The sequence below is a fragment of the Meleagris gallopavo genome, chromosome 3 (genome assembly GCF_000146605.3).
Source record: "Meleagris gallopavo isolate NT-WF06-2002-E0010 breed Aviagen turkey brand Nicholas breeding stock chromosome 3, Turkey_5.1, whole genome shotgun sequence".
NCBI classification, from domain to species: domain Eukaryota; kingdom Metazoa; phylum Chordata; class Aves; order Galliformes; family Phasianidae; genus Meleagris; species Meleagris gallopavo.
Window position 1 is genome coordinate 52,786,084 of NC_015013.2, and position 13,080 is coordinate 52,799,163.

Here is a 13,080-nt window from a genome sequence, read left to right on the forward strand (position 1 = left end):
GTGGGTGGCTTTTAGGCAAGTGCAGAGCGTTGTTGAATGTCAAAATCAAATACAGGCATGGGGAAAACTGTTGTGTGAATGGAAAGTCTGATCACATACTTGTCCTGTCATTTAAATGTGTGGTGGGTTCCTCTGGAACTGAAAAACTGCCTGGTAACAAGCCAACTTGTACGGAAATACAACTCTGAGCCTGTTTTCATAACTTTTTAGAATCTACTCTTTCTGAAGGTTTGAAAATAAGTTTATATTTGCAGTTTATTTACAGCATCCTTTGCATTTTCATATAGAGGCCTGAGAGTTACTGTCTGCTCAACTCACCATGATGATAGTGTCCATAAAACCAGACAGAGGCAACCCAAGTAATGAGCATTAACCACAAAGCACAGCTCTGAGGTAGAAGAAATGCCTCTTATGTAGATCTGAAGACCGAGGCACAAAGATTAAATATTTATTCAGCATCATTTAAAAGGCAGTGGGGCATAGACAGGATTTGATCTTAGCTCCGGACAACCTCAGTCTAGTGCTTGATAATGACCTTTTTATCAGCTCATAGATTAAATGCCAAGAACTCATGCAAAGCTCTTTCTTGTTTTGAAGAACCAAATACATGAATAAACAGTAATGTTTTAGGCTCCATAGCCTGAAACAACCCTGAGATGTTTTTTGCATGTGAAAAACGAAGTCGTGGATTTTAAATCAGTTTCCTATATAGATGATCTAGTTCTTACCTACTGTCTTTCTTGTCACATGCAAGGTACTTTTAAAAACTCTTTAGTAAAGATAGAGTGATAGTTGACATTAGGAAAAATGTATTTAGCATACTAGCATCTGTATTGCCGAAAACATAAAAATAACAATTATTCTTAAGTACAACGTATATTTTACAGTTCACATGAGAGTTTTCTCATGTGTGCTGTTGCAAGTGTTGCCCATTTATGTGAGAACTTCTCTGGGAGCAGAACAGCGATCAAGCCCTGCAAGACCTTCTGAGCACTCACTGCTATGAAAGTTGGAGGTGCAAGATGCTAAATCTAACTTCAGTCAGGTATGAGGATGAGGAAAAAGTATGAAAGGTTTTAGGGTGTCATACTCTGCCACATCCATATGCAATTTATTGCTATTTATTACTGTTCTATTGTCATCATTTAATTCTAATCAATCAAACTTCACAATAATGTAATTGGGCTTTTAAATATGTCTGGTAGAAGCTCTGAGAGAGAGGTGCATTTTTTATATGTAGAAGAGAAATTTGTTCCATTCTGGTCAGAACACATTAATTGTTGGTCCCCACTAAGCACTAAGCTGGATATTCACCAAAGAATAAAAGCTCAGGAATAAAAGCAAAGCAGTTACCTTTAGCGGATTAATGTAGGAGAAATAAGATATTTCAGGTTCTTTAATACCCCTTCCTCCCTCGGTCCCAACTGTGTAGCTGTTTTATCCATTCAGTATGGGAGAGTCCTGCCTTGGATGCTTTTGGCAGTGACATCACCATTTAATCTTTCTTCTGTTCATTTGCAGCTACTTTGGAGCCGCAGTTCCTTTTTATGTCACTCCTCCAATATTTAGAATTTGTAGTTTCCTCAGATAACTGGCCATCTTGACAAGAAAAGAGTGACACAATCAGCTGTCAGATACTTTTCATTCCTGATTTCCATGCCAAATCTGACATGTGCATATTGGGATAATAATGTGTTATCTTAATTAGGTGTATTCCATAACGTGTGGTTTATAACAGACAGAGCAAATGAAACTACTGCAGTGCCTTGCCAGGGTATCTTTGAAATGAGATTCCTACTTAAGGGTTTTCTTCCTTCTTAAATAAATAAAGAGTAAACGAACAATTGCAGACTCCAAATCTGAATCCTAGCACTTCCTGTTAAACCTCACAAAATAGTGCAAGAAACATGTTTGGTCTGCTTTCCAAGGCTTGATGATGTGATAGGAAGGATGTTGTATGTAACATCAAAGAATGGTGTTGTTATACCTCTGAAGCATGACTTCTGGAAGTCCAAGTGAAATAATGTATGTTCGGTTTTTTTTTTTTTTCCTTCTCTTGGACATGGCAGTTTTTAATAGGCTTGGATTCTTATCAGAAATGTTCCAACAATTTCCTTCATTGTGTTTGCATGTACTTTCTTTTTGACTAGCTAAATTTCTCTCACACTTCCCAAAGCCCTGTTAAGTGACTCCCTTCTGGGTTTAGTTAAGAGCACTGCTGAGCAAATTGTGAGCTGCCAAAACCAGCCAACAAACCACTGGTGATGAGCGAACATTTCTGCTCTTTAAGCCTGTGCTGAACGTTGCTATTTTTTTAATTCCAGCCCATGATGTTCAAGTGGAAAATGGTGAAGTCTGGGCTGTGGGCAGCCTGAGCAGTGTTTTGGACCTGAGTATACAGAGTCCTGGCAAAGGATCGGTGTGGGTCATAGCTTTTGCATTTGAAGTCTATATATATATATGTTAGGATGTAAGTGTTCCTGGCCCAGTGATCATTCTGGAAATTGACTTTGTGGAGCTGTACAGGATGATCTAGGACTGTAGATCTCAGGTTGGATATTAGAAAAGATTTCTTCTCAGAAAAAATGGTGAGGCATTGGAACAGGCTGCTCAGGCTGGTGATTGAGTCACTGTCCCTGGAACTGTTCAAAAACCTTGTGGATGTGGCATTGCAGGACATGGTTAGTGGGTGGCTTGGTGGTGGTGGGTTGATGGTTGGACTAGGTGATATTAAAGGTCTTTTCCAAACTTCATGATTTCACGATTCTATGATCTGTGTGTTTATTTCTTACTGGAATTGATTAGAGGCATACTTGTGAAAGACTATAAAATGTGAAGCTGTAGAGAGCCCTGCAGAAAAAATGAGTGAAGCACCAAATTTCATAGGGCATGACTGGAATAATTTCTTCTCTGTTGTATTTTCCTCCCTTTCCTCCTCCAAATGTAGTCTAAAAGGAATGGATCTTATCTGTTGCAGCATGTCTGCACTGTTCTTTGTAAGGTGTTCTCATCATTGTCCTCAAACCCCAGTCCATTAATTGTCTACGTGACACATCCATGCACATTACAAGAAACGTAAGGCAGGTCAGCACCTTTTCCAAAAGGGGAGATGCGAGCCCAGGACACAGGGTTTCCTCAGCACAGTTTTATTAGTGGCTAGCTCAGAAGCTTGCTGCAGAGTTATGCTCTCCTTAGCAGTGAGAAAGAGACATTATGAAAACTAAAACCACTCAAATATCAAATGGAGATTCATGATGAAGTAATGAAGGATACTGGATTTCTTGTTATTGTCTCGCAAATGGGTTGTGCATTAAAGGTGAGAGCAGGTAACTGAGACTCCAAGTATTCCTAGCTATGCCACTGATTTTCTTCACAAACTGATTTTCTTCCACAAGTTCTTTGTACACTCAGGTCTTCCACTGTAAAAGGATCATAGAACTACAGCACTGTTTGAATTGGAAGGTACCTTTAAAGGTCATCTAGTCCAACTCCCCTGCAGTGAACAGGGACATCTACAGCAAGAGGATATCTATATCCCAGACACAGTTATACTTATTCATAAATCCCATTGAGATCCTTGGATGAGATACCAAGGCCATGTCTACATTAAGAAAATACAGATTGCAAGAGTGGATCTTCAGGGTGGAACAGCCAACGGTTTCAAGAGGAAGGAGACTACTCTGTAATGCTAACCAAAACATGACAGGTAGAGGCAATGGGGTGGTTTGCTTCAAAAGTGTCTTCCGAATATGAATACAAATGCAGAGATAGACATACCAAAAGTATCTTGGGTTTAATTTGGAGAAAAGATGGGCTATATTGAAGACCAGAAACACATTTAATATGCTGTAATATGCTGGAAATCAGTTTAATCTTACATCTTCATGTGTGAGTGCTCATGGTAAGTTTTTGAACTCTAGAGCTTTGAGCCAGCTTCACCAGATGCAGGACAAAGAAGTACAGAATAGCATAGGGGAGACTGTTTGGAAAGAAAATAATGAAATGGTAAAGAGTCTGCTGGTCAGGGATTGTGGGGGACCTGCTTCTACAGATTCCTGTTTACTCAGTGTGGAACCTCTCCAGCTGGAAACATGAAGACATGCCAGACATAACCACAGATGTGCTTGTTATGAAGGAGAGTGTGGAGAAGGGGCTTGAACCTAGTTCTTACATATCCTGTCCCTAGGGAGGGCACTAACTACCAGCTTTTGGAGCTGGAAGGCAGGTCTACTTGGTGTAAGTCCTCTGCTGTTGAGTGCTAATCCCACCTTGAAGCAGACTTAATCTTTCCCAGGAGACATTATATTAAAAGCAGTAAATTCCTATAATAAGTTGGGGTTTCAGAAAATCAGTATTTTGTAATACAGAAATTTTTATTTGAAAAATTCCCAGTTTATTTTTGGAGTTTCAGTCACAGAAGCCACTTTGTACCTCCCTTGCAATGCCCCATTGAAGGTTGTGTGCTTGGTCTCCTCTGGGTCCCTCAAGCACATCATTTAGTAGCGTGTTGCATGTCTGCATTTCTGTAGTAGCTGCTAGCTGTAACTATGGAGGAGGGCTAACGTGATGTTAAGCATGTTGCAAACTAAAAAGCTTTGTGGTGGCCCCCAAGATGTTTGTTATCTAAATATATTCAAAAAGCTGGAAGTGGGAAGTGCAGATGGAGCACGTGTGTACACGCAGTGGTGAAGCAAGAAAGCACTAGATATAAATGACATTTTAAACATACTGCATGTCAAATCTTCTTACATGTAGTATGGAATGAGAGAATTCTAAAAAAAAAGTTTTGAAATGATGTAATGATTGATAAAGATATCCTAAACTAAGGGACTAAGTCAGCAAGAATATTAAATGCCTTAATGAATTCTAGAGAGCAGTACTGTAAGAAAAGGTTTCACTGGTGATTTAAAATGGGTCGTGAATTTCTTGCAGATCTCATTTTAATGTGGATATTACATAAGAAGGATGTGGGAAAGCACAACAGCCTATCTCCTTAAATGCAAATAGCTATATTTACATACTATTTATATTGCTTTGTTGGGTGCAAACTACTGACTGCATAAGCTCCTCCTGCCAAGCAGGTTGATCCAGGTCATGTGTAGGTAGGTGATGTCTTATAATTCAATTAGCCAAACCTAAACCAGAAAACACCTGTGTGATGCTGTAATTGATGATGGAAGTTTAGGAAGGTGAAATAAGTGATCAGCCCACCAATACTCTATCCATCATATATCTGATGGATAGTAAAGCGTTGTGTGCTTGCTTTATAAAATTTGTCCCTTATAACGAATGCAGTCCCCTTATTTCTTTCATGCTTTTTTTCTTAAAAAAAATCTTTAGGTTAGAGCTGTGTATGTTGCTTGAGAACGAGCACATCTTTGAACCAGAGACAAACAACGAATCTTTCTCCTTCTCACATCCTCTACCCTATGAGAAGGTAACATCTTTTCTGTCAGTTCTATCCTTGTTTAATCAGTGAATATATTGGGTGACTTAGAATAAGCTCAACATGAATGAACATTCATTCATTTAATGTGGCTGAGAAGAAAGAAAGAAGTGGTCCGGTACAATTTAAATTAAAAGATGACTAGAGAACTTCCAGGGACAGCTGTCATAAACCATAATGCCACTCAGAGGCTGAGAGTCGCACAAGAGTGCTGGCAAAGGACGTTCTTCCTCAAATAGGCTGTTCCAGTCCTTTCTTTCCCAACTTCTCTACAAATAGCAGATTATAATATTTAATTCTATATGGGATAGCACCTCTGTGAGTGATAACTATTTGTAAAAGTTTTCAAACTTGAAAAGCATATAGCATTTTTGCTATGATAGGTGACTAAAGGATTTTTAGGAATAGTAAACATTAAGTGTGGTAAAAGAAAATCATGTGTTACCAAAACAAGACTGGTAATGGATTTCAAGCAGTTTATACAGGCACAACAGGGAAGTCATCATATGTCACTGAGGATTGGTCTGCACGTGGAAATTTTGCTGGCAAAACAACATTGAGAGTGTACAGGACAATTATGCATGGGATGAAGTGTCAAAGAACAAATAGGAATTCCTATGGAAAAGGATGGAAGCTCAGTTGATGGCTGATGCTAGTTTTATTGCATTTTTCTGCACTATTTCATAATGCAATTACCACTTAGTAACAGTGTGGAAAATCTTACCCCTAGGCTGGTGTAACTGACATTGTCTTAATAGAGAAAAGGTTAGTTACACTAAGAAAAAAAATCCTTTTTCTAAAGTACAGGGTGTTTTGAGTGCTAGTTTAAGCTTGATTGGCAGAAGAATTTAAAAAGGAAAGCTCTGCCAGAGTAGCTGTGCTAGAAAACTTTTTCTTAGAGACAAACTGGAAGGCTTTTGAACTGTGGGTTCTAATGTGCAGTGCAGAAAGAAAGAGAAATGGATTCTTGCTTGTTCCAGATAACAGTGGAGAAGCTGCCCAAGCCGTCGCGCCTGGTCATGCTGCTGAATCGCTACACTACAGATCCCCGGTATCAGCAACTCTTCATCAATCTGGTAAGGCTGAAGCCAACTCTAAAAACAAACATTTCCTCCATGAACAATGTGTTTGTTATATTTTCTCATTTGTTTATGATGGCTGTGTCAGCCGCACTGATTTACATAAACACTGCCAATCCTGGGACGTTACACTCTCAACAAAAGTAGCTGAGTACAAACAGCATTCCGAAGTTTTAATTCATATTGTATAAACATAACAGATGTTGATAAAATGAGCCAAAAAGAAAATACAACAAAGGAGACCATTTCAAGGGGGCTTTTGATTAAAATACATTCCAGATTGACAAAAATGATACAATGTTAATGGAATAGATCATTTAAATGTCACTGTTTGGCTCTTATAGGCCTATAAAGCAAATATAAAGCAATGCTTTTGAGTTTTTAGTCTCCATTACACTGCAGTGCCTATACATCAACTTATAAATAAAGCTGTATTTCTTCCCCCTTTCCTTTTTTTTTTTTAATCCCTGCTATGACATTGCCACATTTGTTTCCTAAATACTGTACTAAAATACTGGGGTCCAAAAGCAATAATGTGTTTGGTGTACTGAGCAAGCCCTAAAATAAATATGTTATAAACAAAATAAATGTAGTTTCTGCCTCTGAGAATTTCAGCACTGAAAGTGAAGTAGTGGGCACAGCGAGAAATCTCGATGAGAGAGAGCCTAAATCAGATGGGTTTTATTTAAAAGATAATATCAGCTCAAGTTCAATGAAGATTAAGATCCATCTAGTCTCAATTCCTCAGTCTGAGATAGCTATCAGGCAAGAAAGGTTACAAGAACCACAATGCTTCTAAAGCACATTATCTAGATTTGTTCAATAGCTTTTTTTTAATAGATGGGGAAACTGAGGTAGAGAGACAACACATGGCTTTCCAAAGTTCCAAAGCATGTCATACACAAGAGTAGAAGCTAGCTCTGTTGGAACTGAATCCAGTGCTCTAGTTATTGGGCCAGACAACATTTTTTGCCATGGGTAACCCATTCACTTCAATCAAATTGCTCATTGCTACCTAACTTTTTGTACCTTATGTGATCCTTGAAGCAGAAAGCTTAGCATCTCTTCCAAAAACTTGTTATTTCTCATGAAAGGTCTTTTTATGGCATCCACAGAAATATTCATTCTGAAATTTTTGGGCTTAATGACTTCCTGTCACACTGAATTCCACAGCAAAAATGAATGCGGCATAGAAGAAATGAAACATTTCTACTTTAATTATTTTTTTTTCTCCTTATGCCTTTGAATATTTTCTGAATAAATGAAAGGGTAAGAATGGACACGTCACCCTATACTATGCACTTGTATTATTTTATCATCTTTTTGTTTCATTTTTCCACTGGGAAAGAATACACTGGGAGGCATAATATACCTTCCCTGATAGAAAGTGTCCAAGTCACAAGTACGATGCTGTGTAATTACATGAAAAGTAAAAGCTTAGTGAACATTTATAACATCTACATAAGCTTCTTCCCAGAGCCGTGTGATTGTTTTCTTTGTCCTCTTCTTCACAGTCTGTGTTTCTACGTGAATTGACTTTTATAAGCATTTACTGAAAAATATTACAGGATATAAGAAATGGTTGTGTAATGAAATAGCAACTATAAAATATCTAAGACTTAAGAAATATTGGGGTCATTGGCTATTTCCAAGTAAAAACTCAGACCACGTCAGCTTGGAAAGTTCTAGTCATAAAAGCTCATGTACAGTATGTGCAGCTGATGGTTTAGCAAAAAAAGAGTTTTTTACTGTGGTATCTCCTGACATTCTGAGTATAATTGGGGACGGAAACATGAGAGAAAAACAAACCCCTCAGGTTTAGGATCTCTCCCACCCCTGGCCTCTGCTTGCTGTCTCCCCCATAGCAGGGATGCACTCACATTTTTGTATTCTCCCCGTGTCTCCCCTCTTTGTCTTACAGGAGCCATACATAAACAAATCGGCCATGTCAGTCCAAGCCCATTTCTCACTGCAACGCACGTATATCATCTTTCGCACCATGGGGCTGCGCCATCTCACTGTGGTCGATTTGCAGAACCGAGTGGTTGGTGTGATCACCAGGAGGGACCTGATGCCTCTTCCCTTGGAAGAGAGGCTCAGGCTCCAGCTGTCTGCACACAGCCCTGATGGGGGGGAGTAGCCTCTGGATTTAAGGCAGTGGATAGTGGATTTAATGTTATGGATGCATTCTTGGGATTTGTCGCTTCTTTCTGAGTTCATGCTTCTTCAGGAAAAAATAATCAGAGCTTTTCCACTTGATCCCTTCTGGAGAAGAGATGCTTAAAAGCTGTTGTAACTAGACGTGTGGGGTTGTAGCCTAGAGCTACGGCTCTACAGCTGTTTGGCGATTGCAAAATTCATTGACTTAAATGCTTGTGAGGCAGAATAGGAATTCATGTATTTATGAAAGATGCATATAAAATCAGATCTGTAGAATGGATGCTAAGGAGTCTTTTGTCACACTGTGTCTGTGCCTCTCAATGAAAAAATGTCATGACCCCTAGCAGCAAAGTTATGCTTGTAAAAGCTTTGAGCTAGGACTAAATTTCCAACCACTGAACGTCTGCTTCCAAACCAGCATTTTTATATTGAACCATGTAAGTTTAATTGAAAGGAAATACTGTCTTGAGAAAAACGGCCCACTGACATTGGGCCTTCATATTGGCCTATGTGTTACTGCAATCCAAAGGGAGAATTGAAAGTGAATGAGAAACCTGACATGCCTTTCTATTGCTTACAGTTCTTTAATTTCTTTACTGCTAGAATAAGCTCTCTTTCTCTCTTTTAACCTGATAAGAGAACATTTTTAGTTAGGTCATGTATAGGGAGGTATGTAACAAATTCTCATAATGGGGACATAGCATGATAAATTGTCGAGCAGTTTTTGATAGCGGCATATTTAGAAACTAGAAAAAAAAAGTAAATAATTTGTCATGATTTTGTAGCTATGCAATGTTTGAAAGTTTGGAAAGGGTTAGCTGTTAATAAATTAATGTGAACAATTTTTTGGACGAAGACACTGTTAGATCTCCTTCTATGACTTCATAATTGATGTTTAATTTTATTCTGTTAAATACCAGAGGGATTCACACAGCTTTGAATATCAAAACCTAGTATGCACAAAGGAATTCACCACTATTAATGCTGTTACAATGAATATCAAGAAAAAACAGTAATAATTTACTGTTTCTAAAAAGTTGCCAAATTCCTGAAAATGAATTTCTGGTATTTGAATCACGCAACTTTGAGTCTCTTATGAATCAAAGATTTGTTGGATTTTCTCCTATTTTCCCTGCTGGATCTTGTCTTAATTAACAATAATGTTGCTTTTGTAGCACCGCAGAGAATGCGCAGCTCTTTAAAACTGAAGTGTCCAAGTCAATGCAAACAGCTGGCAGACCAGAAATGTATGTAGGTACATGAGAGAAGCTCTTTAAATGGTCAGTTAAAATATGGTCATGTAGAAGACGAGAAATGCCTTCTCAGTCATCCACCCAAGAGGCACAGGGCTGGATGTGTATTCAGATCATGTTACAGTTAGTAATACTTTGTTCATTAGCATGTTAGTAAGGTTGCTGTCACTGTCAGCCTATGCCTCACCTACCCAAAGAATGCAAAAAAATTCTTGAAGGAATTAGGCCTGATGAGTCCAGAGTTTTACTGGCTGATGGTGCTAGCAGAATAGAAGATCTAATCTAAAGAGATTTAGGGATTTCCCTTGAACACAGCAAGAATCAACGTTTCTTGTGATAATCAAATCTGAATAACCTCGTTGTGAATTTGTGGTTTTGTTTAAAAACTGTTGATTTCCTTTCCATTATCTGCTGCGTATACAAAGCACACAGAGGCCTGGGTAATGTAATTGCTTTTTGCTGACAGTATCTGTGGCTAAATGTCTCAGTGCAATCTGTAGTCAGAATGTACTGTGCTGGAGACAGCTGGGATATCAGTAACTCATTACCTGACTTTGAACAGGTCACTTAAACGCTTGGCATATCATTTTCTCTGCCTTTAGAATTGGAACGATAGTATGGACCCACCACAGCTCCTGTGAAAAGTGTGTGTGAAAAATATTATAAGAATATAAATTATTTATAATAATACTTTGTGCAAGCCAATCATAAAAGATATTGTGAGAATCCCTCTATCCTGTATCAACAAGTATGATTTCTAATGAAAAGTCCACACAACTTACATGGAACATCTTATAACTATACTGTGAACTAGGTGGAAGAAGACACATTACATTCTGCCATTATCTAGTTATACAGCTAGATGATTTTTTTATTTTATCTTTCTTTTATTTAATATATGTGTGTTCATGAAGACAGGTGAAACAGAATTCCTCCCCCAGGACTTCCTGAAACAAGTGGCTCCCTCAATATTCTTGACTACAGTGACAAATCCATCTCATCATAGACCATAATAGTGTAATACATATAGAAACATGAAAATAGATGAAATCTGTAGGAAACTTTTCATCAATATATGTTTCCCATGATGCACATATAAAACAAGTCTCCAAGGAATGGCAGCAACAAGTAGACACATCATCTGACTCCTTGGCACAAGATACTTCTGCTTTTCTTGTCTGCTAATCGTGAGTGGTAAATTTTCTGCTATTCCATCAGTTAACCTGAAATAAGGAACTGGATATTTAAAACAAAAATACTAGTTTTATGAAAAATACAAGTTGTTTATCATTTCTCACAATTTCTGAGCACAAATCTCTGTGATAGAGTTTTATACAAAATCCAAGTCACAAGGATTACATATTTTCGGTTTGTGCTATGCATCTATACCTCTTTCATCTCACTCTCTGTGATGCTGTTTTTTCCGAATATTTCTTACTCTCTTAAGCTTAAATTTAGGTTAAAAAACAGGCAGACCGAAATTTAGATTTGGGTTTGAATTACAGTGATGCAAATTTCCCACTATTCAATCAAAACATTGCTGTGAATGAGCATAAACTATCCTGAGGGTTTTGTGTGGCATGCAAACTTAACATATTGTTTTTTAGATATCCTGTAAAGTGCATATTTTTATCTAATGTGTATACCATTCCTGGTATTTTTTTTTCAGTTGTGTGATAATTTCATAGATTGGAATTAACTGCTGTGCATTTTTAAATTGCACAGTTTATCATGCTGTAGAACCCTCTAATGTTTCTTGATTTCCCTCTTATTCTTGCTTACATTTTTAAATTTGATTTTTGTCCTTCCTTAATTGTATTTATTTGCCGACCATGGATGAAGGAGTCTAAAGGAGGGAAAACAGATGAAGAAATTCTTAGTACGTACTTTATATAGAAACGACGACTTTAAGGACTCAGAAACCAACATTGCTAAAGGTACCTGTAATAGGATATGGTCTCTTACCTCAAGGCTGAGATAGCCTTGTGCCAAAAAACTAAACAGGAATGGAAATGTAACCAACTGTACTCTGAGCAGTGCCTGGAAAATCACAGATGAGGAAATGCTGCAGAATGTTACTGTTGTCTCCGCTGGCTCTTTTCACATAGCTTCAGTTAACAGGGCTGTCAGTGTACCTCTGGTGATCATGAAATCACTTAATGAAATGAAATGTAACCAGCCCTCAAACAGTCTAGTGGTTAATTAAGTGTGACCATCAAGTCATGGGAATCATAGCAGTATACAAGGGAATGCTTGTTCATTCCTGAAAGGCCTAGGCAAGAGGAAATACATGATCAGCACAGTTATCTAGATGTCTAACACAGTGTGGCATGGGAATGCTGGCATCAAGGTTCAAACACTTGGAGGAGTTAGTGCTGCTTACTTGAGGTTCTGAAAGAACCAGAATATTTGTGATTGTTAACAGATAGCTAGTATCCTTGTGAGGGGCCAAAGCACTGGAATGGTTGAGTGACTTGCAGTAACTCATGAATCTGGCTAATCTTGCTTATCTGAGATCACAGATTTTGTGCAAAGCCTCCACATTCAGTCACTCAGGACATTCCTTACTCCTGAGAAACCGTGGGAAATTACCAGGTTCTGCTATTTTATTTTGAAGGAGATACACAAGAGTTCATATTTTTTTTGTGCAGCTTATATTTGCAAAGAGCTCTGTAGATAACAAGTCCCACAGTTTCTGCTGTGATCATGTTATAGCCACCCCTCTTGGGTATGGTGGAGATGAGATGTGGATATGAAGTAGACTACTGAGGACAGTAAAGTTAATCTGTAGCAAATCTGAAAGGTGAACTTTGAACTCCTGATGTCTTTTCATCCTAGTACAAATCTCTTACTTGTGAAGTAGATCAAGGGAAGGCGTGACAGCTCCACCCAAGTTGTGTGCTGTGAGGCTACACTTTTCCCATTTTGCCTGCCTTGACACGCAAGAGAGAAGTGTGTCTGCTTGTGTGATGGCTGTCTTTGGTTTATAGAACACATTACGTAGGGACGGCAATAGGGCACCTATTTGGGAGGCACTGTATAGAGTTGTAAGCACTCTCAGAGAGCATCCAGGAAGCTACCTTGAGCTATAGCAGGTCAGCACAGGGACAACTGCTGAGTCTGCACTGCAAGTGCATGAGCT

At 38.4% G+C, this 13,080-nt stretch overlaps 1 protein-coding gene across 1 annotated transcript in view; it reads left to right on the top strand.

The window, feature by feature from the left end:
- LOC104910315 (chloride channel protein C-like) overlaps positions 1-12,235 on the top strand; it is a 36,317-nt gene extending 24,082 nt beyond the window's left edge. Inside the window, exons 3-5 of the mRNA XM_010708870.3 lie at positions 5,341-5,437; positions 6,427-6,522; positions 8,447-12,235. Of these exons, the coding sequence (XP_010707172.1) occupies positions 5,341-5,437; positions 6,427-6,522; positions 8,447-8,665 (412 nt within the window). The 3' untranslated portion in view covers positions 8,666-12,235. The remainder of the gene's footprint in view (positions 1-5,340; positions 5,438-6,426; positions 6,523-8,446) is intronic.
- The last annotated feature ends 845 nt before the right edge of the window (positions 12,236-13,080 follow it).